Source organism: Lycium ferocissimum, unplaced genomic scaffold (genome assembly GCF_029784015.1).
Source record: "Lycium ferocissimum isolate CSIRO_LF1 unplaced genomic scaffold, AGI_CSIRO_Lferr_CH_V1 ctg2827, whole genome shotgun sequence".
Lineage (NCBI taxonomy): Eukaryota > Viridiplantae > Streptophyta > Magnoliopsida > Solanales > Solanaceae > Lycium > Lycium ferocissimum.
The window spans coordinates 75,477-88,515 of NW_026724146.1; the positions used below are offsets into that span (position 1 = coordinate 75,477).

Below are 13,039 nucleotides of genomic sequence, written 5' to 3' on the forward strand. Positions count from 1 at the left end.
ATTATTCTTCGATAAATTTTGTTATGTATAATTGTGTCATGAGTTGAGAGCTAAAAGAGTATGACTATTATGTGAGTCCGCGGGTTCGAGAATCCATTAGTCTTATGAAAAGACTAAGCTAGGGTGTTCTTGATAAATTTTTAATCCTTGTTGACGTTGCCAATTTTTTGTTTTTTTGTTGTTTAAATTCTCACTTTTTGCATATTAACTCTTCGGTTTATATTTTTGATGGGAAAATGACCGGACTTTTAGCTAAATTAGTTTGAGCCGTGAATGGATTTTAAATATTTAGCACGTTTGTTTTGATCTCTGACTAATAATTAAAAAAAAAAAAACAGTATGCTTATCAAGTTTTCTTTGATAAGTTAAAGTGTTCTATATTTATCTAATATTTTATTTAATGTGCTTAAAAGATCTTTTGTATCTAAAGTGCTATGAATATTTAAAACACCATTTTCCTTAATTAGCATTTGATGGCTAAAAGTGGTTTCAGATAATGAGGGACGCAGATACTTAATTGTCTTATATGTATGATGTTTGGGTTGCTATTCCGTTACCATATGTATATATGTTATTAGCGTATCTTTCCTTTGTTTATTCCAATGTGTTTTAAAGAAAAGGTTATCTTCGACGATTCTTATAAATTTAGTTACTTTGTCCTTCATTTTAGGCCTAGATAAATATTTAAGGTTCAATTAATTTCTTTTTAATGTGAGACACACGAACACACATGGGATACATATATATATATATATATATATATATATATAAAATATATATATGGAAAGAATATGTATAACTCACCATGTTCAAAGCGAAGTAATTGGGCAAACTAGAATTAAGGCAAGCATGATTTTATCCAAGATTGGTTTAAGCCTAACATTAGTCAATAAGAGCGACCGTGATAGAATCACGGGACTCGGGGAATGCCTAATACCTTCTCCCCGATCAACAGAATTCCTTACCCGGACTTTTGTTTTCATAGACCAATAATTAAAGAGTCAATTTTCCTTTTGATCAGGGATTCAATAAGGTGACTTGGAACACCAAAACTCAATTCCAAGTGGCGACTCTGTAAAATAAATAATCCCTTTTCAAAACGTCACTTTAATTGGAAAAACCCTTTTAAATAAATCTAAAACTAATTAATTTGTTTTTATTTTTATTACGGAAAAAAAGGGGTGTGACAACGGCTCATTTGATTATTCTATCGAGTCTTTGAAAAATGTTTTTAAATTGCATATGGTTACTCACGACTCTGCTTGTGCATTCTGTATTTACATCCTTCACCGAGTCACGGGCCGGTTATGTTTTGTGCGGACTATGATATATTCCGGAGTATGATGTGTCCGGTTCGCCGAGCCTCACTAGAGGGCCGGGTACCGAGTATATTTAAATTATGATATGCTATGGCGTTATGATGTGCTATGTGATATGTCGGGTTCGGAGATATGAAATCTTCAAGTATGATGTGTTATGGCGCCAATGACGACATCGGGCGACCATATTCTAAGAGCCCCATGTATGATTTTTGTTTTTTTATGAGTAAAATTTTGATATTCTGGATATTGCATTTACTTTACTTCGTACTTGGTTTTGATTATGACCACATTTACTATATTTCATGCTTTGCACACTCGGTACTAATTAACCCGCTTTCTTCAGAGGCTGCGTTTCATGCCGCGCAGGTACAGGTATTCATTTTGGTGATCCGCCAGCTTAGGAGTTCCCTTCAGCCACTTTGGAGCGCTCCCTTGTTCTGGAGCCTATACTCTGATCCAGATTATGTTATTGTGCATATGTATATGTTTATTCACGGGTACGGCGGGGCCTCATCCCGTCGATGATTCATCGTTATGATTCTTAAGGTCCCTAGACATATATGTGTGGGTTGTGGGTACTCACTGTTCAGTTGTGTCTGTGTGATTTGTGATTTGGACGTCTCCCCATACTATGATAGCCCTACCGGCCTGTGTGACACCATCTGTTGAAAAGATGTGATTATGATCTGTATATACATTTGTGACAGTTTCGGGGTGGCGTTCCACTTTTCGATATATATATGCTATTTGTATATTGTATAAGTTATTCGTACGCTATTTCTGATTAATGGGTGTGTACGGGTGCCCTGTTCGGGCACTAGTCGCGGCCTACGGGGTTGAGTCGTGACACTCAATTAGTAGCCGCCCAAGCTCGGGGCGGGGATGTGACCATTATCGGAGAAAGAGAGTTAATTCTCCGAGGGTTTGATCAAGAGTTAAGGGGCACTCCGAGACAACAATTCTCCAGGAACTCGGTTCGCTCGACAAATAGCGCTTCTCCACAGTTTCTTGGACCCGTGCTCGATGGATCTACTAATTCCAGGCCGCCCCAGAGTCTCAGAGTTCCTGACTCTCGGAATAAGGGTAATTTGAGTCAGATGAGATCACCTGTGCCATGATGTAGTCAATGCAAGAGTTACATTGGGGGCAGAACCGCTTGGTTCGGATGTTTGTTATGCATGTGCTCGGCCGTATTTCAAGCGCGACTGTCCATCGCTACATGGCAATGATAAGGTCCGGACTACGGGAGCGGTAGCTGGCTCTTTATTATCGGTACGGCCTCCAAGGCAAAGGTCATAGATGTTAGTAGGCGGTGATAGAGACCGAAGAGGAATGCCCAGTCCAAGTGGATCCCGATTTCATACCTATCCAACCGACGGAATCTTAGTATATATATTGACCCCTATAATTCCACTAATCTCTTATGATTATGTATGCGCCGATTGGTTTGGGTCCTACGCTGTTATACTATTCCCGATGTGATGATTGTGTTGAGATGAGAAATCTGAGCTAACTCAACGATTTAAGATGACAATAATTGTTAGTGACCTAGTGATAGCTAGAATCGTGATTTACAAGTAAGTCGATTGGAGGTGTGTGACATATAATAATAATATGTGTATGTATAGGTATATTGGAATTCTAGAATGAGTGTGCAGGCACAACTTATGAGACAAGCTCTATTATTTATATCCTTTAATGGTTTGGGATTGTTATGTTTACAAGAGAAACCCTGCCGAAATTTTCCCAGGAATTTAAAAGAAATTGCGGGAACCATAGACAGGATTGTCGTGAAGAGAAGAAATCAGGCCAAAGAATGAGTGATTGAGAACGAGTGTATGAGAGCAATATATAATTCTAAAGGACAAAGCGACACTGAGTTAAGAATAGGATTCCATGTGCGAGGAATAAAGGATTGATTATAAAAAGGGAGGTAATGAGATAAGTTGAGGGGGAAAGAATGTAATGGAATAAGTACGTGTATAGAAGGAAGAGGAAATATACGAAGTACGCGTGCTTAAGAAATAGTCTTACTATGAGAAAAGGAAGACGCATCTCCTATGAATAACCTCCACTAAGACAGAACGAGTAAAGTGTATAAAAGAATTAGTTGGAGAGAAAAAAGTGGCCATGAATTACGAGTTTACCGTACGATGATAAAGCAATAAAGTAAGGCTATCATCAACGACAAATACGACATGGTTATGATTAGTTTCGAAATCAATGTTGAGTGCAAAACAAGAGTAAAGGAGTATGAGGCAATAAGGGGTGTTAGTGTATAGGAGACTTAGATCCTTGAAAACAAAGAGAAAAAAAAACCGAATGGCAAGTTTTAAAGGAAAATGCATCTACGATTGCTATAAGTCGATTATAGGGCAGAGAGGAATAATTCGAAATAGGAAGAAAGGAAAAAAAATGATGCTATAATTGAAGTTAGGGTATGGAAGAGAGGTAAGTGACATTACATGGATGGTACGGATGGCTAGACCTACTACTACTGTGAATATTCCCATGAAATGAAAGTTGTTAATTGGAGCGAATCTGGACATCGACTCATAACTGCCAGATGAGCTAAGTAAAATACATCCTTGTTCGGATTGCTATGTCGGTTGTATTACGTGATCGTGAAACTATAAGATGAGTATGTTAAGACTTCACACATGAATTATCGTAGCTATAGATTACGGGACACGGCTTGGATAAGATGTATCTTAGCAAGGGATATATATAAATTCAAGATTTGAAGGTGAGGCTACGGATTGGAGGATGGTGCAGGCAAAACCCTTAAAGGGGGGAAGCGAGTGAAGAGAACACAAGTATAGAGATTGAATGGTAGACCCTAAGATGTGATGGATAGATGTAATAAACGACGATAGTAACGATACTAAAGATATATATATATATATATATATATATATATATGATATATATAGAGTATGCTATGTATATGAAGTCAAAAATGAGTACAAATATGCTACGGATATGGAAATGCTACGAAAGTGAATATGTAGATGAATGCGAGTATGAATGAAAATACGACTACGAACACGAATATGTATATGGATATGGATACATGTATATGTACAGGTGTGTATGCACACGAATCACTCAAGAACGATTATGTAACTTATATATATGGTATTTATACCTTGCCAATGAAACCAAGTGAGATAGATTTGCAAACCATGTAAGACTTAATATCATTATTGAGCAAGGAAAAAAGATTGACGAAACGTAGAATTTCAAATGAAAGGTTGGGTATTCCTGGAAGTATCACCGATAAAAGGTGTGATGAGATTTGGCAAGAAAGGAAAGCTAAGTCCTCGACACATTGGACCCTATAAGATCATCCGCAAGGTGGGTCAAGTAGCGTATGAATTAGACTTGCCTTCAGAGCTTGAATTAGTTCATCCGGTATCCCATGTCTCAATGCTCCGTAAATGTGTTGGAGATCCCACAAAGATTGTGCCAGTAGAGGATGTTCAGATCACAGAAAAGCTAGCCTATGAAGAAGTGCCTATTGCTATATTAGACAGGCAAGTATGAAGGCTTCAGAATAAGGAAATAGCTACAGTTAAGGTTTTATGGCGAAATAACAATCGAGAAGAAATGACTTGGGAAGCGGAAGAGAAGATGAAGTCCACATATCCGCATTTATTTCAGTCCCCGGAAGAAACTCAGGATGAGACATCGAGATTACAAGGTATGTATGCTTTTCTTTTATGCATATGGGCCGTGTGTGGCCCCTTTATATTGCTATTGTGTTGTGGTCCTGTGAAGAAATGATATTATGGGTTGTTGTGATAGGATGGTAGTGCCATATTATAGGGGAAAACTCTGGCGAAATTTTTTCTAGAATCCCCGACGACTTAACATTCAAGGACGAATGTTCCAAAAGGGGGGAAGAATGTTACACCTTGGAAATTTCCCCTTAGCGTACAGTGAATAGACGAACGAGGGGCATGATGTATACGAGGTTTGGACAAGTAAGAAATAGTAGTTGAAGGTCCTAATTAAGATTTCCAAAGACATTCGGGTTAAGGAAAGAAAGTTGTTAAGGAAACCGAGATATAAGTTGAGTGTATCGGATAAGAATTCTGAGTATTGAGTTATCAACGTTCTAATGGTACCTTGAGGAAGAGTTATAACATCCCTTAAAATGGTATTGAGGTGTTAAACAGGTGTTATGAAGGTTCCATAAGGATCGGAGATCAAACGAGTCGACGAGAACAAGTCTCGGAAAACTGGGCAAACCTACGGCCAGACATACTGGCTCCAGCCCAGAATACTATATCTCACTGGACCAGATCTACGGCCAAACATACGGCCAGTAGAAAACATACGGACCGTATGTTGGTCCGTAGATTTTGGTCGGGACTGAACTCAAATTATATAAGGGACCTCTCCTCATTTCATTTTCATTTCATCTTTCACCTCCACACTTCAAGAAACCTCTAGAACATTTCCATACACTTCAACCATAAGAAATCAATAGAAATCAAAGATCAACAACGAGAATTGAAGAGAATCAAGTGTATGAAACCCATTAAAAGCCATTCAAACCAAGAAATCCCAAGAGAGATGAAATAGGGTTTTGGTGCAAAGGGTGTATCACCATTCAAGGCTTATTCCTCCATCATATAAGGTGAGTTTTATGATCTTCCCATGTTGTTTGAAGTATTGATAGGTTGAAACACTCGGATTGTAGAAGAGTATAGAAAATGGGTCATTAATGTGTGAATAATGTCATTATTGAGTAGTAGTTGGATGGAATCATAGAAATGGATATGTTGAGATTATAAATACGTTATAAATGGAATTTAGAACATGGAATGAGTATTGTATGAGAAAGAACGCGATAATGGACTTTGGTCATGGTTATGGAGAATTGGAGTGAAATGGTGAAATGCGAGTAATGTAAATGAATGACGATTGTTGTTATGATATTGTGATTGATATTATGAATGTTGGGAGTTGATGTGGAATATGGAGGAAAGTAGTATAAACAAAGGAAATGCTGCCCAATTTTCTCTAGCATTAGTAAGCACGTCTTTATAAATCTTTAGCTAATGTCAATACGAATCCTTTTGAAGTAGAACGTGTACATTAAAGGAGAACGAGCAAGAGATGGAATAGTTAAACGACAAAGGTATGTGAGGCTAATCCTTTTCTTTCTAAGGCATGAGTCCTATGGCATGAATTTCCCTCTTTCCTTATGAATGTTCCATCTTCAAGAAGACTATGAGCCCTTGTTCATGAATAGCCCTATGAGATAAGAGATATGCCACGAGTACGATAATGATGAGGATAAACTTAAGTCTAAAGAAGCTATAGCCCACGATGTAATGTTCTTACGAAGCTAATGACCTTCATACGATTCCCTGCTGTTATCCACTGTTGCTAGACCCATCTTATGATGTTAGTCTCTTTTCCTTCAAGGCATGATTTTCCTCCTTCTCCAGGAATTTCCTAAATACCAAAGAACTAGGAGTCTACGTTCATGAATATCCACATGGGATAAAGATAAGAGATATATTATGAGCACGATAATAGTGACGATGAGTCTATGACCATAAGGGGCTACATATGTATAAGGTAAAGAAAGGAGGTGAGACATGAGTATGATAATCGATGTTGATTAGATAAGTCTATAGAATCCTAAAGTTAGATATAATGCCCACGAAGTCAAAGATTATAGGTATGGTTCTATCAGTGCTTCTTATTCTGTACACTCGCCTTAAAATGTTAGTCCCTTCAAGGTGAGATACGATGATTCGATTACTCCATAATGCAATCGGGGTCCCACTACCTTATGTCACCCCGACACAGCTATAGTTGCCCTCAAAGTTCTACTGTATGTCTTGATGATCACTGTACGATGATATTAAGTATAGCTGCCTACGAGGCTCAATGTATATTTTGATGATATATGTATATATATATATATAATGTCATGAAGTTATGGTAAAGCCATGATATGCTTATAAGATAATTAATCACCATAAGTCTATAATATGTACGATCATGTGTGGTTTACAATATACCTATGAAATGTATAATGATGAGTCTATGATATGCATGATGACAAATGCATGATGTGTATGACAATATGATTCCACCGTGCCTACATGGCCGGACATGTCACCGCTAAGGCGGGCTGCTTGTGATTCCACCGTGCCTACATGGCCGGACATGTCACCGCTACGGCGGGCTGCTATGACTCCACCGCGCCTAGAAGGCCGGACATGATCACCACTAGTGGGCTGCATATGATGGGTATCCGGTCGCGGATTGACAATGATGAGGTGTGAATGGTATGATAATGTATGAACAGTATGAAAATGCGTGTATGATATGACGATGTACACGCTATGGTAATTCATATGATATGCTACGTATGATATATGTATAAAATGTATCCATTCGAAGGTTATGTCCTCATCTTATGTCTTCTGATTTCTTTACTATGTTCGTTTCATTCATGCCTTACATACTCAGTACAATGTTCGTACTGATGTCCGTTTTCTTTGGACACTGTGTTCATGCCCACGGGTAGACAGGAGGCAACCCAGACGTGTAGAAGCTGTTAGCTGACTGAGAGCACTCCTTTGTTCCGGAGGTGCTATCTTGAGACAGTATTTTTTATACATATATTTTTGGCACGACGGGGTCCTGTCCCGTCCATATGTCTAGTACTCTAGTAGAGGCTCGTAGATACGTATGTGTGGGTAGCATGGTCTCTCAGGTCTTTCATGCATATGCACGTATGTATATATATTATTGTGATAGCCAAAGGGGCTTATGTTTATAAAAGTAAATATGTTTCAAATGTTAATAGTTTTCTATGATCACGAGTATACATTATGAATAAGAGTAGATGAGTAACAGAATGAGTGGTGTTCGGTGGTCAGCCCCGGATACCCGTCATGGCCCGTAGCTCGGGTCGTGACACTTATCCTACGATGGCATACGTATTTTCAGGTATTAAACCTTCTGGTAATCTGTGTAACTCCCAAAACATGAACGTGGATATAATTGGCATAGAAGCCTGTGAATTACATAAACATGATTGTAAGCATGATTTGTAAGTGTAATATAACATGAATATAGATGTATAGTATAACTTGTATGAAGGCATGGAGACATGTAGGATTTCATGGAATTAAGCATAATAAGTCATAACTTGCATTCACGAACCCATAGAATTCAAAACATGGGTGTTCATGGATTACGAACGGATTCCCAATAATCAAAATGGAAAATCAAGAATACAATAACGAATTATTAATACGGACATGGTATGTCATGGCACATGTAACTTAGGGTCATCATGAATTAGAGTAGAAACCCTAGCTTTTGTAAATCTTCGTATTTTCATGGATGAACGTGGCGTGGGGAAGAACAATGACATTCCCACATGTGGATAGGAGCCCTACATACCTTAATCGCTCCAAAACTTGTAGAAAAGGTCTGAACTTGAAGAAGAATCCGAAAAGCTTCAACCTTGAATCCTTAAGCTGAGTTTTCTTGAAAACCCTAGGTTAGGAACAATTACTTTCTATTTGGAATTCATGGATATATGTTAGAATTCACTTGAAAGGCTTGGAATAGGCTTACCTTGACGTAGTAGGATGAGGAGAGGAGAAGAACTTCGTTCTAGGGTTTGGGAAAGTGAAAAATAGAGTTTAGAACTGAACCTGCATATTTATACTTTTCACTGCATCAGGAAATGTACGGGCACCATGTACGGCCCGTGCAATGTGGCCGTACCTCAAGTGGAAAATTCCAGTAACTTCTAATTCTCTTCGATGAGGTACGTGACCCATGTACGACCCATACAATAATGTATAACCCATACAATATAGCCATACTTGGAATGGCAAATTCCAGAAACCTCGAATTCCTCACTCATGTGGTACGTCATCCAAGTACGACCTGTATAAATGACGTAAAACGTCAATCACTGATCCTGAAGCGAATTTTTAATCCTAACACATCCCGTCTTGGTTTCTAAGTCCCTGAATCATGAATACGGTTTAGTTTGAAGGTACGAGGTGTTACAAAAGGCCAATTATAAGCTACTTTAGTCCCTTTGGATGTAAGTGTTTTGTCCGCAACAACAAAAAATATAATCTGGGTGAGTCTGATCCAAGAAGTGATGAAGGCATATATCTTGGCTACTCGACTACTAGTAGATCCTTTCGTGTTTTTAACAAACTAACTCTACGTGTTGAAGAATCAGTGCATGTAATTTGTTATGATTCTAACAATACGGTTGAGAATTTGTAATCGTGCATTTGATGAAGATACAAAATTGCCAAGCATACTTGAAAAAGGAGTTTTCACACACATTTCTGAAAAATAAAAAAAGTCTACAACAAAACCTATAAACGCCCAGAAGTCGTGGGAGAAGTCGACTCAGATTCGACTAGAAACAATTCCAAAAGAATGGAGAAGCAAACTTGACTATCCGCAACAAATCATTATTGGAAATGCTGAAGATTATATGAAAACAAGGAGGACATCCAAGATTCAATCAAGTACTGTAGCTTTAAACTCACAACTTAAAAACATAAAATTTATGAGGCGCTTAAAGATGAAGGATGAATTCAGGCTATCCAAGAGGAATTTGATGAATTTGAGACGAATCAGGTATGGTCTCTAGTTCCAAAAACTCATAACACATCTATTATTGGAACAAAATGGGGTTTCAGGAATAGTTGAATGAAGCTGGACAAGTAGTCAGAAATAAAGCTCGATTAGTCTCTCAAGGTTACTCACATAGATAAGCAATCGATGACGAAGAAACATTTGCTCCTCTAGCTTGGCTAAAATTCTTGAATGTTGCTTGCCATGCTTACTTTAAAATTTTTAAATGATTACAAATAGATGTCAAAAGAGCTTCCCTACACGAGTTCATTGATGAGGAAGTGTATGTGAAAGAACCCCCTGATTTTGAAAATGAAAAACTTTCATATCGTGTTTTAAATTTGTAAGGCTTGTTGGACAAAAGAAGATAGTACGTGCCAAAAGTTTGGACAGGAAGTATGTAACATCGGGAAGCATGCAATTTTATGTCCTTTTACGAGAGATCTCCATATTACACATAAGATATCTTCATATTTACACATAAGAGCTCCTTAAGTAGCCATAAGACATTTCCTCGTTGTTTTTTGTTTATGTAGTAATTACTAGTATATAATATTTCCGGTCTAATATATTGTATAAAATTATCTTTTGAAGCTAAACACAGAAACGCAAACACTAATATACAACAAACCAGAGTATTTTATTATCATAGAATTCTTATACTTTCTCAGCCCACAGCCCCACTTTAACAGTATTTAAGCTATGCTAGGGAAATATATATATATATATATATATAGCGCCCTCTTATTTTTGTGAATTTCAATGAAATTTCAATTATTACGGTTGGCTACATAAAAGCTTGTAATTCCTTTTCTATTGAAATGAGGAAAACCGTCTCCAACACGTGAAAAGTGAAGGTAAGGTTTCATGGCTTCCAACACTAACATGCCTACATATTGGTTAAACAAAAGTATCTTCCCGAAAGAATAAGTAAACCTCTATATCAAAAACGAATATGTCGTAGTGATAAGACAGATTGGTTATTAATATAGATGCTTACTTATTCAAACCAACGGTCGCTTTTGTTTAATAAGAAATAATAAAGTTCCATCGATTAAAATGAAATGTAATCACATGGTATGTCCCCTTGTATTTACAAGATTACCCAAAATACGCAAAAGTTCAACAAAGTAAGATGTTAGGTTCATGTGCTTTGCTACTTTATCATTTATGGAGCAAAGGTTTCACGATATAGACTGATTCAAAATATTATTATTGTATGATAGTGGCAGGCTGTTAAGCAACTCTTTTGTCTGTATCTTAGTTTTGGTTATGACCTCATCTTGCACGTACTTACAAAACCATCTTTTGAAATATAGGGTTTCATCAAAACAAGCGGTTTTTCTCATATATCCTTATAGCCAGCGCTGACCATAAATTTTTTACCAACCAATCACTTCATTTTCGTCTAAAACAGCAACTCCTCTCATTTTCTTGACCAGTACTCCCATCTGGTAAGGTGAAATAGAAAGGCAACCATACTACTTCAATTTTGGATTTAACCAATTAACAAGCAAATAATTGGTTTGGTTATTTGTCGTTAACAATTGATTTCTGAAGCAGAAGCTGAAAGCTAGGTGTTGAAGCGGTGAAGAAGTAAACTATGGCAAGAGGGAAAATCGCGATCAAAAGAATTGACAATCCAGCAAGCAGGCAGGTGACGTTCTCAAAACGAAAAAGCGGCTTAGTGAAGAAAGCTAAGGAACTAGCTATCCTTTGTGATGCTGAAGTTGGTGTCACAATCTTTTCCAGTACTGGCCGACTCTACGAATACTCAAGTACCAGGTTGTTCTTTTTTCCTCCTTTAACAGAAAAATGATTCAATTTTACTATACAACAAAATATCTGGACTGAATTTAATCTTAGTTTATTCTAGGTCTCTTGTTCAATGTTCTTCGATTTAAGTGGCAGCTGAGACACTATGTGTTTCAGTTCGAATAGAAGTTATAACAATTTGAAGAAATTAGTAACTAATTATCCTTGGAACGACGTGGAAATAATACCCGTCAATCTTAATTAAGCAACAGTTAACCAAGATTGATGTATGAATTAGGATAACCAAGATTCACGAAATTTTGTGCCTTGAGAAGATACGAGCTTCTATACTATAAGAAAATCAATATGAAAAAAAGCTTTTCCGAGATCGTCGTGTGTTCACGGCAAATTTTTTTCGTTGTCGTTCAAAAACAGCTTTGCCTGCAAACTTTGTTCAGCCAATTTTTTGTTTGAGCTTCCTTTAATTTTTTACCAAGTCCTTGGACTATTCGAAAGAGACTCTAATATTGCTATAAATCTCGAATCAAAGGATCGTATAAGTTATGCAACGACCCCATTTATTATCAGATATTCATCATTATTATCTTTTGTCTTCCTATTCACTGAATGAAACCTTTTTGAATATTTTGTCATCCAATTTGTGATGGATAATTATGAGGATAATGTACTTCTTTTTCCTTCTTTCTCATGTTAGCTGTATCATTGGCTACCCCTCTGCTCAATATTTCTCGTTGCACATTATTGAATCAGCAACTGCTTCAAACGCTGCCTTCTTTTTCACCTTTCTTTGAGCCGAGGGTCTATCGGAAACCACCTCTCTACCTTCTCAAGATAGGGGTAAGGTATGCGTACACTCTACCCTTCTCAGGCCCCACTTGTGGGATCACATTGGGTTGTTGTTGTTGTTCAACTGCTTCAAACGAATATTCAGAAATATTCAGTTTAGCTGGGATTCAATTCTCCGAGACCCCCATTCCAGACAAGAATAAAAAAAGAGAAGCATTTATAGTACAATCCTTCAACTTAATACTCAACCACATATATTGTTTATTAGAGTTCCCATTCGTTTCATTCTGTCTTACTTCCTTGCAACTAATATTATTGTCATTTTTTCTTTTATTATTATTATTATTTATTTTTTTTAATTTTTTTATTTTATTTTATTTTTTTATTTTTTTTTGTAAAAAGTGGAACAAACATACAGTCATAACTATCTTCTTCGATATTTCTGATAAACTTTCGTCTGCCTTATTCAGTTTCTTGTGTGATGTCCCTACCTTACTAGCATGCTC

The 13,039-nt window shown here is 37.1% G+C and overlaps 1 protein-coding gene across 1 annotated transcript; it reads left to right on the plus strand.

Annotated features, from left to right (window-relative positions):
- Positions 1-11,209: 11,209 nt before the first annotated feature.
- Positions 11,210-12,806, plus strand: LOC132043731 (MADS-box transcription factor 27-like). Its single transcript, XM_059434189.1, has 2 exons — positions 11,210-11,756; positions 12,442-12,806. Exons 1-2 carry the CDS (start codon positions 11,575-11,577, stop codon positions 12,536-12,538), a joined length of 279 nt encoding a protein of 92 aa, XP_059290172.1. The 5' UTR covers positions 11,210-11,574; the 3' UTR covers positions 12,539-12,806.
- The last annotated feature ends 233 nt before the right edge of the window (positions 12,807-13,039 follow it).

What these genes read in the sequence shown, in the direction of transcription:
- LOC132043731 (XM_059434189.1), top strand. Translation starts at nt 11,575, where the DNA reads ATGGCAAGAGGGAAAATCGCGATCAAAAGAATTGACAATCCAGCAAGC. An exon ending in TACGAATACTCAAGTACCAG is followed by an intron (nt 11,757 to 12,441) that starts GTTGTTCTTTTT and finishes TTCTCATGTTAG; the next exon opens with CTGTATCATTGGCTACCCCT.